Raw genomic sequence first — 17,844 nt, 5'->3', positions numbered from 1 at the left:
ACATGGTGAGATAGTGGTAGTACATCAGACACCAGCTGAACACACACATGGTTAGATAGTGGTAGTATGTCAGATATCAGCTGAACACACACATGGTGAGATAGTGGTAGTACATCAGATATCAGTTGAACATACACATGGTGAGATAGTGGTAGTACATCAGATATCAGCTGAACACACACATGATGAGATAGTGGTAGTACATCAGATACCAACTGAACACACACATGGTGAGATAGTGGTAGTACATCAGATATCAGCTGAACACACACATGGTGAGATAGTGGTAGTACATCAGACACCAGCTGAACACACACATGATGAGATAGTGGTAGTACATCAGATATCAGCTGAACACACACATGATGAGATAGTGGTAGTAAGTCAGATATCAGTTGAACACACACATGGTGAGATAGTGGTAGTAAGTCAGATATCAGCTGAACACACACATGATGAGATAGTGGTAGTACATCAGACACCAGCTGAACACACACATGGTGAGTTAGTGGTAGTACATCAGATATCAGCTGAACACACACAGGGTGAGTTAGTGGTAGTACATCAGATATCACCTGAACACACACATGGTGAGTTAGTGGTAGTACATCAGACACCAGCTGAACACACACATGATGAGATAGTGGTAGTACATCAGATATCAGCTGAACACACACATGGTGAGTTAGTGGTAGTAAGTCAGATATCAGCTGAACACACACATGATGAGATAGTGGTAGTACGTCAGATACCAACTGAACACACACATGGTGAGATAGTGGTAGTAAGTCAGATATCAGCTGAACACACACATGGTGAGATAGTGGTAGTACATCAGATACCAACTGAACACACACATGATGAGATAGGGGTAGTACATCAGATATCAGCTGAACACACACATGGTGAGTTAGTGGTAGTAAGTCAGATACCAACTGAACACACACATGGTGAGATAGTGGTAGTACATCAGATACCAACTGAACACACACATGGTGAGTTAGTGGTAGTACATCAGATACCAACTGAACACACACATGGTGAGATAGTGGTAGTACGTCAGACACCAGCTGAACACACACATGGTGAGATAGTGGTAGTACGTCAGATATCAGTTGAACACACACATGGTGAGTTAGTGGTAGTACATCAGATATCAGCTGAACACACACATGGTGAGTTAGTGGTAGTACATCAGATATCAGCTGAACACACACATGATGAGATAGGGGTAGTACATCAGATACCAACTGAACACACACATAGTGAGATAGTGGTAGTACATCAGATACCAACTGAACACACACATGGTGAGTTAGTGGTAGTACATCAGATACCAACTGAACACACACATAGTGAGATAGTGGTAGTACATCAGATATCAGCTGAACACACACATGGTGAGTTAGTGGTAGTACATCAGATATCAGCTGAACACACACATGGTGAGATAGTTGTAGTACATCAGATACCAACTGAACACACACATAGTGAGATAGTGGTAGTACATCAGATACCAACTGAACACACACATGGTGAGTTAGTGGTAGTACATCAGATACCAACTGAACACACACATAGTGAGTTAGTGGTAGTACATCAGATACCAACTGAACACACACATAGTGAGATAGTGGTAGTACATCAGATACCAACTGAACACACACATAGTGAGATAGTGGTAGTACATCAGATATCAGCTGAACACACACATGGTGAGTTAGTGGTAGTACATCAGATATCACCTGAACACACACTTGTTTAAGAATCCCCGTTATCATCTTTGTGAAATATACAATTGTTAGGCTGTTGCTATGGGTGTGGTCATTGTTGCAAGGGATATTTGTATACTTTTTTGAATGTTTACTCACCTCCCAGATGTTATTTTAGAAAAATATGCCAGCATTTGGTTCTTGTTAATGGTCATGGTTGCTAGGGTCAATTGCGTCAAAATGTTTTGAACAAAATCTGCAGAATATCACTTCTAGAAACATCTCATCAAATTTCAGTTTGACCAAATTTCACATTTTTACACCCAATTTGCATATCACTGATGAGATCATTATATGCTTAGTATTTTCCTTCATCTATACACTCCCTTAAATTTCAGCCCAATCTGCTCAGTAGCTTTGGAATTTAAGATTTTTAACCAAAAGACACATTTTTAGCCCTAATTTGCATATTACTGATGGAATCACATTCACACCAAATTTAAGACCAATCTACCCAGTAGTTTTTGAGTTTAAATTGTTTGATTGAAAATGACATATTTGACCCAAATCACATACCTGTGATGCAATCATTTTGCTTTATACAATTTTGAGACAATCGTGCGAGATTTAGCTGAGTTATTTGCCTTGTAAAACTTGCTTGTTTGGGATGGTCAAAATTATGAATATATAATGAACATGTTTGATTTAAAAATACAGAAATATGGAATTTGTTACACACTGTATGACAAATTCTGACAATAGGGCAAGTTGTGTTCTATGGCTCTATACTAAGTTATACTCTGTGATTTTCGTCCTACCCACTGGGATTTTTGTCAGAAAAGTACATACTTTATTCAATAGTCGTAACATTTCCGACGTTTACATGAGGGTCTATGCATTCATCACATATGTCAAAATGAACACATAAGTTGTTAACCGGTTCTCAAATCAATTTACCGGAGCGGAGTTCCCACCGAACCCACAGCGGTACAAGTGTGGCCATGATCAACGTGAAACTGTACAACGGAAAACATACAAACATTCTCGCAAACCAGAGTTATTATTTCTACCACTATATCGTAGGAGGCTTGTTAAGAACATTGCCGTAAAACAGGCTGTGGTTTGGGACAATGCATACAAAATACTTTGAAAATGATGTTTTAACTAATAAAGAAGGCAAGCTAGCTTCACATCATAAAATATCTTCAGTATGATTGTAATTTTCCTTGGAAGACAATTCGTCGTCTTATAGTATGTTTTGCTTTCCAGCATGGTACTGAGAGTCGATTGTTTTTATTTTGATTCATAACATGCCATAAACAGTCGCAACACTAACATCTGTCGCAACAGTGTTGTCTACTGTGACCTGGAAAATTACCTGCATCATGCCAACACATATTCATGACAAGAAGGTATGTGTTTACATGTCAACGATATTTGATCTGAGTCGGCTTCAAGTTCGCATGAGAGTTCAAGTGCTGATATTGATTTGATGATTCTGTTAGTAGGATAGCAAACTTTCCCATCGAAATATCGCGTAGTATCGTGTGGTTTGTTGATTTATGCGAGACTATATTGAATTCGGGTAGATTCACACGTTGGAAAGTTATTTCCATGACAACAGATTAATGTTTACCCGAGGCTATGATCAAATAATGGGAGAAGGTTTGTTACCAATCTGCCTATACTTGTCTGTGCTTTGACCCACAACAATATTTGGTGTTATGATTGAACTTACAATCAAATATATGTAACATGTTGGTACAAAAACAGCACTGTACAATGTACAGGTATACAAACCTTTAAGATATCTTCCACAGCTGTCCTTCCTTCCTTGGCCAGTAAAAACTCATATGGATACAGTCTATGCATTAACTTTTGTACCGATGTATTTGGTACTGTGTTCTGTAACAACAAACAATATCAAGGTCAAAGGTCAGCACCCATCTTGCATTAGAGGATAACGCTGAATATCCCTTGGCAGGAGAGAACAGACCAGAACTCTATGTAAATGGTAGGTGCAAACAAAACCAAATAGTTATTTTTTCACTTGGAAACAGTATTGTGGAAGCACACTCTTACTACCTATAACGCACAATTAAAGACACTATATTTCTATCAAACTCAAGATTTGAAAATAATAATATTCATTGCATACCATGATTTTAATAACAGATGCTAACACTTCAACTGGGAAATCTGGTAACCCTAGTGATGTAGACTCACTAGTCAGTAGTGTAGTGGCAAAGGATAGAACTTGGGATACTCTGTAAAAAATATACATGATAGACATTATAACAAGACTACAGGCAGAAGATGTTATCAACTTAGTTTATACACATGTACACTAAAGGTGATTCAAAATATTCACGTTCACTATTGCTCTTTTGCTAGATGACATGTTTGTGAAACATATTCTGGTTTCAAAAACTTTAAAAAGCAAACACCTTAAAATGACAGTTTTTCAGTCAGTTCTCATCGGATTTACTTCTAGAGTTTACGAATATATTTCCAGTCCCACCTAGACTACGCCTATTTTGTGACATCACACAGAAACTACTTGACAGCATTCAGGCTATGGCGAGCATAGTCAACAGGTGACTAAAACTCAACAACATTGTGGAAAAAATGCATTGTTGATAGTTGTAATAGACATCAGTTAACAAAAATACTGACAATGGTGTTGTAGCACAACTGTACAGTTTTTAAAAATGTTTATCCATATGCTAGTCCATGCTAACAATAGGTCATTACAATTCTCCCGATGCTAAAGTCTGACCCATTGAAGGATTCCCAACCTTGAATTTTCGAGGTTAATTTATATGCTAATATGTGTTAATTGGCCTCAACATTTATACCAACAGAAATCAGGAAGTGTCGGGTATTTGCATAATCACTGAATGTGAATAATACACACTATGTTTTGATAAAAAAGGACCAAAAATAATAACGTAATCGACCTGGAAAAAAACCCTGACTTGTTGGCAAAATAAATACAGAAAATACCGACCATGGCAGCATGTTCAGAAGTTAATACATGCAGTACTATTAAAGAAGTGGCTATGTTTTTTTGTGGTGTTTTCATGGTTTTGGCTGGAGTTGAGATGTTTTAAAAGAAAAAATTAGATGTAAAAAAGAACAAAATAAACAAAACGTACTTTCGAAGCATACTCATACAGTAGCAAATACAACTGGAAACAATTATACGTTGCTCTCAGAGTAGTTTTTATTGTTATTTTTAGCATGCAGGACCCGTTCTCTCTTATTTGCAACATTCGCGATTGAGTCACAACCAACTATGGTGATTTTGTGATTTGCAGCATTTTATGAGGCTAGAATCCTTCCTATATAACTTTACCAAAATGTGAGGTATATGTGAGTTATGATTTTACTTTCTTTCTTTTTTCGTTTCTAAAACAAACTGCAAAATGAATGGGCAACTTGCAGATTCCCAAATCTCCTCTTTACACTGAAATACGACAATTACTCAGTGATTTTCAGAATGTCACCATACTCTAGATAATCACACGCCTGCGCACTGAAGAGTTTTTTGTTATACTAACAACGAACCTTTATGTGGCCAGGAATCGAACATTCGTGAAACTCACTTTTTTCAAAAAACTATGTTATGGAGATTAGTCCCCAGTGTCATTGTCACAAACTTGCGAAGAGGAGCCGAGGCATTGATCGGCACAACATTGTACAGTCAGACACAGTCTCTCGGAGAGACTATACATTCCTTGCTGTTCACAAACGTAGATATTTCTACTAGGCTACATCCATTTCGTAGGGTCTATGATCCATCTCAGACCACTATAGTGGTCTGAGGATCCATGTAGTCCTGCTTGCATATGGAGTAAGTTGTCCCTTCCTTCTTGGGCTTACCAGAAGAATGGTAACTAAAGAAGTAATGCACCTGTGTTCAAATATTAGCAATATATCGACTGTTTAGTAATTTTCCCTCGCCTTGGCTACAAAACTCCCAGTCCGGAGGACCAGAAATCCCGAAATAAAAGTTCAATCGTAATTTTTTTCGTAAAGAGGAGCATTACGTACGATGCCAGAGTGGACATCCGATCAAATGTTGTGGAACTTTTGAAATTAGTCGGAACTGGAAAAGTTCCGATTTCGACACTTTTTGTGATCATACCAGCGACTACTATGTGTACATCGATTGATCGATTGCTAATATTTGATAGCTTTGTATGTAATTCTTTTGTAATAGGTCGGTTACATTGCTTTTTGTAGGACAGTGTTGAGCGAAACCCATGTACCGTCTGTAAGCAGGACTGTTATCCATGGTACATCAGATTAAAAGGTGTCAACTAGTTCTAGCAAGATGCTTAATTTAGACAAACAAGTTTTATTTATACATAGCCCCAAATCGTAGGCTGGTGGCGTTATCCACCATATGGGTACAGGTCTAAGAAGGTGCTAAAGGGGTGTTACTGTTAGCATTGGCAGAATTGTAATGGTTCATTTGGTGAATGACTATCCAGTTGCCTATCCAACCATGTTGCTATCTTTGCAATATACGTGATCATTTGCCTGTTGCTATGCGCGTGGTCTTGTTGCTAGGCATATTTACATACATTTTTGAATGTTTATTCAATTGTCTATTAATCCCCATTGTTATCTTCGCAATATATATGATCATTTGGGCTGTTGCTATGGGCGTGGTCTTGTTGCTAGGCAAATTTACATAATTTTTTGAATGCTTATTCAATTACCTTAATCCCAGTGGTTATCTTTGTGAAATACCTGACTGTTTGGCTGTTGCTATGGGTGTGGACTTGTTGCTAGGCACATTTGCAAACATATTTTGAATGCTTAGACACCCCTAAGAATGTTCCCACCAAATTTCAGACCCATCTGCCCAATAGTTTTTGAGTAAGGTTTTTGACCAAAAATGACATTTTTCGACCCAAATCACACACCGGTAGTAAGATCATTTTGATTTGAACAATTTCCCAACTAGACACCCAAGGTAATACACCCATCAAATATCATAGCAATCGGTACATGCAGGAAATTTAACCTGCCAAACACAGTATGATCATGGAGGGCTTGATATGACTATTTTTCTTTCCCCATAGAATGTGTGACTTCTTATTCTTTGTACAAACTAGTTTTTTTTAATGCCTAAGGATTGTGCACTTATATGAACCTGTTTTAATCATAGTGTCTAAGATTTAATTCAGCTGTGCTAAAAGGCCTAGGTTGCCAAGCAACCTTAAACAGATGTTAATCTTTACGCCATTGTCACAAATATGTGAAGGAGCCATAATGATTTCATTGAATCAATAAAACAAGAAAATTTCATTTCCAGGCTGAAGTTAAAACATTTTGTAATACAACAAATCACATTTTGAAACATAAAATGCACATTTCTGATGCGATCATTTTCATTTGAACAATTTCCCAACTAGACACCCAAGGTAATGGACCCACCAAATATCATGGCAATCGGTGAAGCGGTTTTTGACTTTAAGTTGTTTACACACACGCACGCACGCACGCACACACGCAGAAATTTATTAATTCATTAATTTGAAGTTTCCATATATGATATGTCCCCTTATATTAGAAACAGGCAATATAAATGAAAACCACTAGACTTGATATACATAATCACTTGTAATTTTGGGGGTTTTCACAGTCAATGACTTTTATTTATCTGATTTTCATCATTTGCCGACAAGAGCACTGTGATACCTTCATGACAGTATAAGTTTTAGCCAACTCACTCATCATGTCACCATTTTAGCAGCTCATTTAACAACAAAGTAAACATTTCATCTCAATTAAAATATACTGTCTAGTATCTATTAGAATACCCACACAAAACTTCAAGAAGGCATATCATGACATGCAGTGCCACAATATTCTTTATATTCACAATATTGTTCAATATTCCAGGGCCTGCAAATTATTGCAGCCTGATGCCTGGGGCTGGCTATTTTTTTTTCAAATAACTGTCAGTGGTCCGCGGACCACTTGCCAAACAGATACTGTAATAAATATTACATGAAAACACAAGTTTGTAGAACTATAAACGATGTTTGATTTCTGTGATAACAAGTCATTGAGAATGACATAGTCCCCGCTATGATTGGGTTTTAAGGAATTATCACTACTCTGATCACGCAACAACACTTGTGAACATAAATCAAGCAGACTTAGATATGTTGTGTCTGCTTGTTGGACATGGAACATGCCTACAACAATAAAGGATGGGTCGGGTATGGGGGATCGTATCACGACGAAAATGGATATGCACATGTATGTCATAGAACACTGTCCTAATACCAACTTTGAATGAGATCTGTTCAAGCATGTCTGAGTTATGGCTTTGGACATAGAAAAATCACAAACAAAATGGCTGCCAGGTGGCCATATTGGATCGTATCACAACAACAATGAATATACACATGTATGTCATAGAACACTGTCTAAATACCAACTTTGAATGAGATCTGTTCAAGCATGTCTGAGTTATGGCTTTGGACATGGAAAATTCACAAACAAAATGGCTGCTTGGTGGCCATATTGGATCGTATCACAACAACAATGAATATGCACATGTATGTCATAGAACACTGTCCTAATACTAACTTTGAATGAGATGTGTTCAAGCATGTCTGAGTTATGGCTTTGGACATGGAAAATTCACAAACAAAATGGCTGCTTGGCAGCCTTATTGGATCATATCATGACAACAATGAAAATGCACATGTATGTCATAGAACACTGTCCTAATACCAACTTTGAATGAGATCTGTTCAAGCATGTCTGAGTTATGGCTTTAGACAGGGAAAATTTGCAAACAAAATGGCTGCTAGGCAGCCATATTGGATCGTATCATGAATCAAATTGATGTGCATATGTATGTTGCCCCTGTACCAAGTTTGAAAAAAATCGGTCCAGGCATCTCCAAGAAACGGCTGCGGACGGATGGATGGACGGACGGAAGGACACACGGACGCACGGACAGACGGAACCCAATCCATAAGTCTCCGTCCCGGACTTCGTCCGGCAGGGACTAACAAATTGCTGACGTCAAGTTCTTTTGAATTCAAGATATTTTGTTACATTTGTACCGCTCCCACTATCTACACGCTATCACTGCGTTGTTTTCGCAGAAATATTAATCAACGCACTCCTGTCAATCAAAGGTGGCACGCTTTGATTTTTACTATAGAATGTCAGAGAAGACACACATCTAAATTTATCACATGCATGAAGCATGACTTTCCAATCAGTGTGAGTACATGCTAACTGTCTTGGTCGTAACGTCATGAGTTTGTTCAAATGTGGTATCACATCAACGTGAACAGTCCTGCACAGATGACAAGTCATTGAGAATGACATAGTCCCCGCTATGATTGGGTTTTAAGGAATTATCACTACTCTGATCACGCAACAACACTTGTGAACCTAAATCAAACAGACTTAGATATGTTGTGTCTGCTTGTTGGACATGGAACATGCCTACAACAATAAAGGATGGGTCGGGTATGGGGGATCATATCACGATGAAAATTGATATGCACATGTATGTCATAGAACACTGTCCTAATACCAACTTTGAATGTGATCTGTTCAAGCATGTCTGAGTTATGGCTTTGGACATTGAAAAATTGCAAACAAAATGGCTGCCAGGCGGCCATATTGGATCGTATCACAACAACAATGAATATGCAAATGTATGTCATAGAACACTGTCCTAATACCAACTTTGAATGAGATCTGTTCAAGTATGTCTGAGTTATGGCTTTGGACATGGAAAATTCGCAAACAAAATGGCTGCCAGGCAGCCATATTGGATCGTATCACAATGAAAATGGATATGCACATGTATGTCATAGAACACTGTCCTAATAACAACTTTGAATGAGATCTGTTCATTACAAGCATGTCTGAGTTATGGCTTTAGAGAGGGAAAATTTGCAAACAAAATGGCTGCTAGACGGCCATATTGGATCGTATCATGAAACAAATTGACATACATATGTATGCCATTGTATGTTGCCCCTGTACCAAGTTTGAAAAAAATCCGTCCAAGCATCTCCAAGAAACGGCTGCGGACGGACGGACGGACAGACACACGGACGCACGGACAGACGGAACCCAATCCATAAGTCCCCGTCCCGGACTTTGTCCGGCGGGGACTAAAAACGAAAGTGGAGAACAAATTTTAAAACCAGAATACGTTTCACAAACATGTCGTCCAGCAAAATAGCAATAGTGATTGTGAGCATTTTGAATCACCTTTAAACAGCACCACATCATCAGTAAGGGTCAAAGGTCGATAGCGTTATTTTCAACCCGACACCGACAATTTCTGCGGAAGACAGCTTGAAAATCGAGCGAGATTTAGCTGAGTTATTGCCTTGTAAAACTTGCTTGTTTGGGATGGTCAAAATCATGAATATATAATGAACATATTGGATTTAAAAATGCAGAAATATGGAATTAGTTACACACTGTACGACAAATTCTGACGATAGGACAAGTTGTGTTCTATGGCTCTATAGTAAGTTACACTCTGGGATTTTCGTCCTACCCACTGGGATTTTTGTCAGAAAAGTACATACTTTAATCAATACATTTCCAACATTTACATGAGGGTCTATGCATTCATTACCCATATCAAAATGAACACACAAGCTGTTAACGGGTTCCCCGATCAATTTGCCTTTAGGGGCGACATCGAAATCAAAAGCATCGTAATTACGCGTCGTAACGAGTAAAGACGAGTAGCTACTAGTAGTTACGATGTACTACGGTGAATATTCATATTCATTCATAACTAATAGTTAACCAGCCCCACAGCATGATCAAAGTGAAACTGTACAACGGAAAACATACAAAATGCTTTGAAAATGATGTTTGAACTAATAAAGAAGGCAAGCTAGCTTCACATCATAAATATCCTCAGTATGCTTGTAATTTTTCATGGAAAACAATGCGTCATTTGATTGTATGTTTTGCTTTCCAGCATGGTACTGAGAGTCGATTGTTTTTATTTTGATTCATAACATGCATGTACCCCTGTTGCAATCAACATAAAAAGACACAACATTAAAGTTGTAACTTTTGTTGCAATACTGCTGTAACAACCTTTGACTGTTGGGTTGGTTTATTTGTATTCAGTGTTCTGTGTTTATTTTGATCATTTGACGCTGAGGTCAAATTCTGTAAAAAGAATAAGGTTAATGGGTAAGGGAGGGGAATTGTTGTAAATATAGTAGTAGCTACCACCAGGTGGTAACTGACTTCCATTGATTAATTTTCGAACTTTAGCCAGCACCAACCAAAATAAAGTTGAACATTGTCTTCACTTGTTGTAGCATTATTGATGTGGTCTTCTTCGTCTGGTTCAATAATTCAGGAATCGGGGAGGGGAATCTATGGTATGGGGTTAACGACCCAAAGATTGCCAGAAACTATGCTGGAGAAGAATATCTCAATTGAAACAATTAACTTTATTTTCTTCGAGTATATTGTAAAAATTGAACAGATCAGAGCTGCTGCACTTATCATTAATAGCCAAACTGGTTGAAGTAGGGGGGGGGGGGGGGGGGGGGGGGGGGGATTACCTCTCTAATATCGCTGCCATCCGAGGTACTATCTACGTAGCTACGGGGTGGATTTTGTAAAGTCTACTCTCACTAGTATCTAATCAGTAGACCACGCAAAGTCTACCTAGTACCTTCACTAGTATAGTATCTGATGAGCTACACCTGGAACAGACTGGCAAAATCTGTTCGTTGAGGCTCTGAAGTTTACCACTTATTTAGAAAACTTATAATTTACATATGAATGGCCTTAGACTAAAAATAACTCTCTAACTACTGAAATATTTCACTTCGCGGTTCGAATTTGTGGTCGAAATGACCTGTCAATCATAAATAAAGGTCGTCTGACCTGTAAATTATCACATACACTGGGCCTGACTTGGACGCTGGCCAAGTTCAAGGATTGTTAACGAATCACATTACGTAAAATTTACAGACGTTGCCTTAGGGGTCAAGAAACTTAACTACTCTTAGGAACTCGAATATGAAATCGCTATACTAATACATAGGAACGTGAACTGGGTAAATAAAAAGGGTCAAATCGGACTAGAGAAACCGCATCTGCTTGTTCCTTCGTGCTATACTCTAATAAGCTAACTATGTCTAGACTATTCAATAACAATAAACATGGCGTGCTATATGAAATGGTTACCAACAGTAATATAAGCAATCTAAATACGTAGTAGATACAGTGCATTTTGTCACACTGCCAATAGTGTTCTGTCTACCTCCAAATTACCTGCATCATGCCAAACACATGTTTATGTAACTATATATAGTGTCGGTATGTGTTTACATGTCAATGATATTTGATCTGAGTCTGCTTCAAGTTCGCATGAGAGTTCAAGTGTCAATAGTGCAAGTCATCTATTACATTTGATGATTCTGCGCGCCAGTAGAATAGCAAACTTTCCCATCGAAATATCGCGTAGTACCAAGTGGTTTGTTGATTTATGCGAAACTATATTGCATTTGGGCAGATTCACATGTTGGAAAGTTATTTCCATGACAATAGATTAATGTTTACCCTGAGGCTACTTCCGGACAATGGGAGATGGCTTCTTTCCAATCTGCGTGTTACTTGTCTGTGGTCATACTCATACCTCCAGCATCAAACACAACATATAACAGTAAACAATGCAAAGTGTGCCTGTCATAGCATAAACTTCGGAGTTCCACAGGGATCAGTTCTAGGCACCATACTCTACCATGTATATTGCACCCTTAGAGGATCTGACTTCACAATACAATCTAAACAGTGTGATGTATGCTGACAACTCTCAAGATGATGAAACAATCACAACACATTAACGCATGCAGTCTCAAGCATTGAAGCATGCATTGCTGATATATGAACTTGGTATGCATCGAACAAATTAAAGCTCAATGTGAGTAAGACAGAGATAGTCCACTTCTCATCTCGTTTTTATAAAACTATATCTATACGATGTATCACAATTGGAGACAGTATTGTCAACAGATCATCCACAAAACGTGACCTTGGGGTTACACTTGACTGGGAACTTAGCATGACTTGTCATGTAAATAACATCTGCAGACCAGCATCCCTAGCCATTCAAAAGATCGGCCAAATTCGAAAGTACCTCGACAACACCAGCACCGAAAGACTAATCCATGCATTTGTTACCTCTAGGCTGGATTATTGCAATTCCATCCTCTAGGGATTAGCAGACAAAGAGATCCACAAACTTCAACGTGTTATCAAATGTTATCAACTTAGCAAGTTACAAGTGATAGAATACATACATAAACCATACGGAGTCCAGTAGTTAGAGTGCACCCCTTGGAATCTGCAAGTTGTCAGTTTGAGTCCCTCTGCTGTCGACTGAGCCCAACTCTATACATTGTGTAATTGGGAACCTAACTTTAATCCCATACACCTAATGGTTGCTGGCATGTACTATGTACAATGTATACTTCTCAGGAAGTTGAGAGTTAAAAAGGATCATTGAGCCATTGTTGGTAAATATCTGGGTTACAACTGCACAATGTCCCGGATTATGACATACTGCCATATGATGAGTTACTTTAGGTGACATAGGTATAACTATTACTATGATAACACTTATAATAATAAAATAAGTTTGTATATAGTGCTTTTCAACTCTGCTCAAAGCACTTTTTACAGTTATTACCCCTGGCATGGATCTACATGTATAGCAATACAATGGCCCTGGGGAGTATACAATCCATTGCAGCCTTTATAAGTGCATAGGATTAAGTATTCATATTGCAACCTCTATCCTACCAGGTCCCCAATTATACTGCTGGGTTGACTAGGGTACACATAGGATTAAATCATTCACATTGCAACCTCTATCCTACCAGGTCCCCAATTATACAGCTGGGTTGACTGGGGTATAACCATTGTTCAAAACTTGTCCAAGAGTTTTAGCCACTCAGAAACAAATAGCAGGGACATTGTTCACACCTTCAACCTGCAGATTGAAAGGAGGCCACTCTAACTATTCAGCCATATCATCAAATGACTTTCAATAATTGATAGACTCTGATTGATTACCTTTCAGCTGATACTCCTGGACCTGATTCATATAACACTTCTAACTGATCCTGAAAGATATATATATATATATATATATAAGATATATTAAATACATAGAGTTTCATTCTTCTTTCGCCAAGTAGAGTTCTCAATCAGCTTGGAGAGCAATACATACATAAAAATAGCGCAAATATTGCGTTGCCGCACAACTTCATGTTCAGGGCAATGATAGATATATAATTTTTTGAAGATTTAAAGTTGTAACCAAAACAAAATTTTCATACCTAATTTCCATCATCATAATCCAGCCATCCTATGTTGGAAGTGTACAAGACAAGTATAGCAACATCCTAATCAAACTTTAAAGGGATGTGTCTACAAGGTTTTGTACTTCTTTATTTTTTAAAATCAATTTGGAACCAAGTCATACCAATGTAACAGGTTTATCTTTCTTGGTTGTCTTATTGTAATATTGTAAAAGCCAGCTACATTCAGTTTATATGGGTAGGTGATGAAACAGCTGTCTTACAATATATTACATAATCCAGTCATAAACCAAACTGGCCATGCTACAGGCTTTACCACCAGAGGAAATAGTAAAGTAAACATTATAGTTAATTAACAATGTACTGTTCTCACTGTGTCAGCTATTAATGAGGACAAATCTACACATTCTCAACAAAGTTAAGCTCAATCTACTTGGTAATTTCAGAGTTGAAGATTTTTGAGGAAAAGCAATGACAAAGAATAACACTTCTAGAAACATCTCACCAAGTTTCAAACTCATTCACTTATTATTTTTTGAGATATAAGTTTTTGACCAAAATTCACATTTTTACACCTTAATTCCATATCACTCATGGAATCATGGTATGCTTAACATATCTTCGTCCATACATCCCTAATGCATTTCCATTAAATTTCAGCCCAATCTGCTCAGTGGTTTTGGAATTATAGATTTTTAACCAAAAAGACACATTTTCAGCCCTAATTTGCATATCACTGATGGAATCATCCCGTCATGAACAAATCTTACTTTACACCCCCTTAAGAATGTTCCCACCAAATTTCGCACCAATCTGCCCAGTAGTTTCTGAGTTTAAGTTTTTTGACCAAAAATCACATTTTTTGACCCAAAACCCACATCCCTGATGCAATCACTTTCATTTGAACAATTTCCCAACTAGACACCAGAAGTAACATGACAACCAAATATCAAAGCAATCGGTCCAGCAGTTTTTGACTTTAAGTTGTTTACACACATACACACACAAACACAGACAGACAGACAGACAGACAGACACTTTGCCATGCCTATAGCACTACTGAACCTTATCAGTTCAGTTGTGCTAAAAATGAAAGAAGATGAGTATGACATTTATTACATTATGGATTTATGCTACAGACCGTTTCACCAGAAGGATCATCAGCGGTGAACTGCTGTTTACTACTGACACAGTCTATACAGTACAGTACTTAGGTGTGTTTTCATTGACGGCTGTCTGTACACAAACTTGTATGTAAACAAGGTTACGTATTATTGAGTAAGAACTTGTTTGCGTGCTGGCATTTGCTGATTAACTCAGATCTGCTATTTAAGGTGGTTGATTTATCGGTGGTTATAATAAAATATTTTTCCCAGAGACATAGTTGACATCGTTTGGTAACATTTGAGTATGAGGAAGCCTGCTTGAGAACTGATCATTGCATATCGTAATTGGTTTGCTGTCTTTTAGCTGCCAAATGTATTTACTTAGCGTAGTGTCTTTCTTCCTGTGATCAAGTTTAAACTGATGAAGACTTGTGGTTGTTGCTTTTGAATTCTGTGTCACTAACATCTATGTATGATTTGTGGTCATGGTTAGTGGTGACTGTTGCTTTGTAAACAATGCTATGTAAGAGGCATTTTCCTGAGAGGGGTCATTCCTTTGGTTTCCTGCAGTTACGCAGGTATTTTGCTGTGTTTGCTAAGCTTTTGAAAGTATAGCTTTGTTGTGACTGTTAATTATTTTTATGTTATCCATGCAGCTATAGCTCACTTTAATATCAACTGCAACAAGTCATTGAGAATGACACAGTCCCCACTATGATTGGGTTTTAAGGAACTGGCAGTTTATGTTGTCATTTTCTTGATATCATTACTCTGATCACGCAACAACACTTGTGAACCTAAATCAAACAGATATAGATATGTTGTGTCTGCTCGTTGGACATGGAACATGCCTACTCTTCAAGGTGACATGATGGAATAAACCATTCAACAATAAAGGATGGATCGGGTGGGGGGGGGGGGGGGGGAGACCTGTTCAAGCGTGTCTGAGTTATGGCTTTGGACATGGAAAATTTGCAAATAAAATGGCTGCCAGGCAGACATATTGGATCGTATCACAACGAAAATGGATATGCACATGTATGTCATCTAATACCAACTTTGAATGAGATCTGTTAAAGCACGTCTGAGTTATGGCTTTAGACAGGGAAAATTCGCAAACAAAATGGCTGCTAGGCGGCCATATTGGATCGTATCACAATGAAAATGGATAAGCACATGTATGTCATAGAACACTGTTCTTATACCAACTTTGAATGAGATCTGTTCAAGCATGTCTGAGTTATGGCTTTGGACATGGAAAATTCACAAACAAAATGGCTGCTAGGCAGCCATATTGGATCATGTCACGATGAAAATGGATATGCACATGTATGTCATAGAACACTGCTCTTATACCAACTTTGAATGAGATCTGTTCAAGCATGTCTGAGTTATGGCTTTGGACATGGAAAATTCACAAACAAAATGGCTGCTAGGCAGCCATATTGGATCGTATCATGATAACAATGAATATGCACATGTATGTCATAGAACACTGTCCTAATACCAACTTCGAATGAGATTTTGTTAAAGCATGTCTGAGTTATGGCTTTAGACAGGGAAAATTCACAAACAAAATGGCTGCTAGGCGGCCATATTGGATCGTATCATAAAACAAATTGACGTGCATATGTATGTCATAGCATGTTGCCCCTGTACCAAGTTTGAAAAAAATCGGTCCAGGCATCTCCAAGAAACGGCTGCAGACGGACGGACGGAGGGACGCACGCACGCACGGACGGACGCACGGACAGACGGAACCCAATCCATAAGTCCCTGTTCCGGACTTCGTCCGCGGGGAATAATAATGACTGACTGACTGACTGACTGACTGACTGACTGACAGATTGACTGATTGATTGATTGATTGATTGATGGATGGATTGATTGATTCATTCATTCATTCATTCATTTACTGACTGATTAAAGACTGGACTTATAGATTGTTTGATTGATTATTGTTTTATTAATTGTTTGACTGCTTTAGATTCATTGACTGATTGATAGCTTGTTAATTATTAACTGCTTTAGTGGTTCATTGATTGATAGCTTGTTAATTATTAACTGCTTTAGTGGTTCATTGATTGATAGCTTGTTAATTATTGACTGCTTTAGTGATTCATTGATTGATAGCTTGTTAATTATTAACTGCTTTAGTGGTTCATTGATTGATAGCTTGTTAATTATTAACTGCTTTAGTGATTCATTGATTGATAGCTTGTTAATTATTGACTGCTTTAGTGATTCATTGACTGATTGATAGCTTGTTAATTATTGACTGCTTTAGTGGTTCATTGATTGATAGCTTGTTAATTATTGACTGCTCTAGTGATTCATTGATTGATAGCTTGTTAATTATTGACTGCTTTAGTGATTCATTGATTGATAGCTTGTTAATTATTGACTGCTTTAGTGATTCATTGATTGATAGCTTGTTAATTATTGACTGCTTTAGTGATTCATTGACTGATTGATAGCTTGTTAATTATTGACTGCTTTAGTGGTTCATTGATTGATAGCTTGTTAATTATTGACTGCTTTAGTGATTCATTGACTGATTGATAGCTTGTTAATTATTGACTGCTTTAGTGATTCATTGACTGATTGATAGCTTGTTAATTATTGACTGCTTTAGTGGTTCATTGATTGATAGCT

General features: G+C 37.8%; 1 protein-coding gene across 1 annotated transcript in view; it reads right to left on the bottom strand.

Moving 5' to 3' along the window:
- Positions 1-17,844, bottom strand: part of LOC144442171 (von Willebrand factor A domain-containing protein 8-like) — a 234,867-nt gene that overhangs the window by 170,784 nt on the left and 46,239 nt on the right. Inside the window, exons 7-9 of the mRNA XM_078131440.1 lie at positions 13,836-13,885; positions 3,871-3,979; positions 3,513-3,617 (exon numbers count right to left, since the gene is read on the bottom strand). Of these exons, the coding sequence (XP_077987566.1) occupies positions 3,513-3,617; positions 3,871-3,979; positions 13,836-13,885 (264 nt within the window). The remainder of the gene's footprint in view (positions 1-3,512; positions 3,618-3,870; positions 3,980-13,835; positions 13,886-17,844) is intronic.

The sequence above is a fragment of the Glandiceps talaboti genome, chromosome 11 (assembly GCF_964340395.1).
Source record: "Glandiceps talaboti chromosome 11, keGlaTala1.1, whole genome shotgun sequence".
NCBI lineage: Eukaryota > Metazoa > Hemichordata > Enteropneusta > Spengelidae > Glandiceps > Glandiceps talaboti.
The sequence above is the reverse complement of the archived record's forward strand: the minus strand, read 5'-3'. Positions and strand labels throughout refer to the sequence as shown.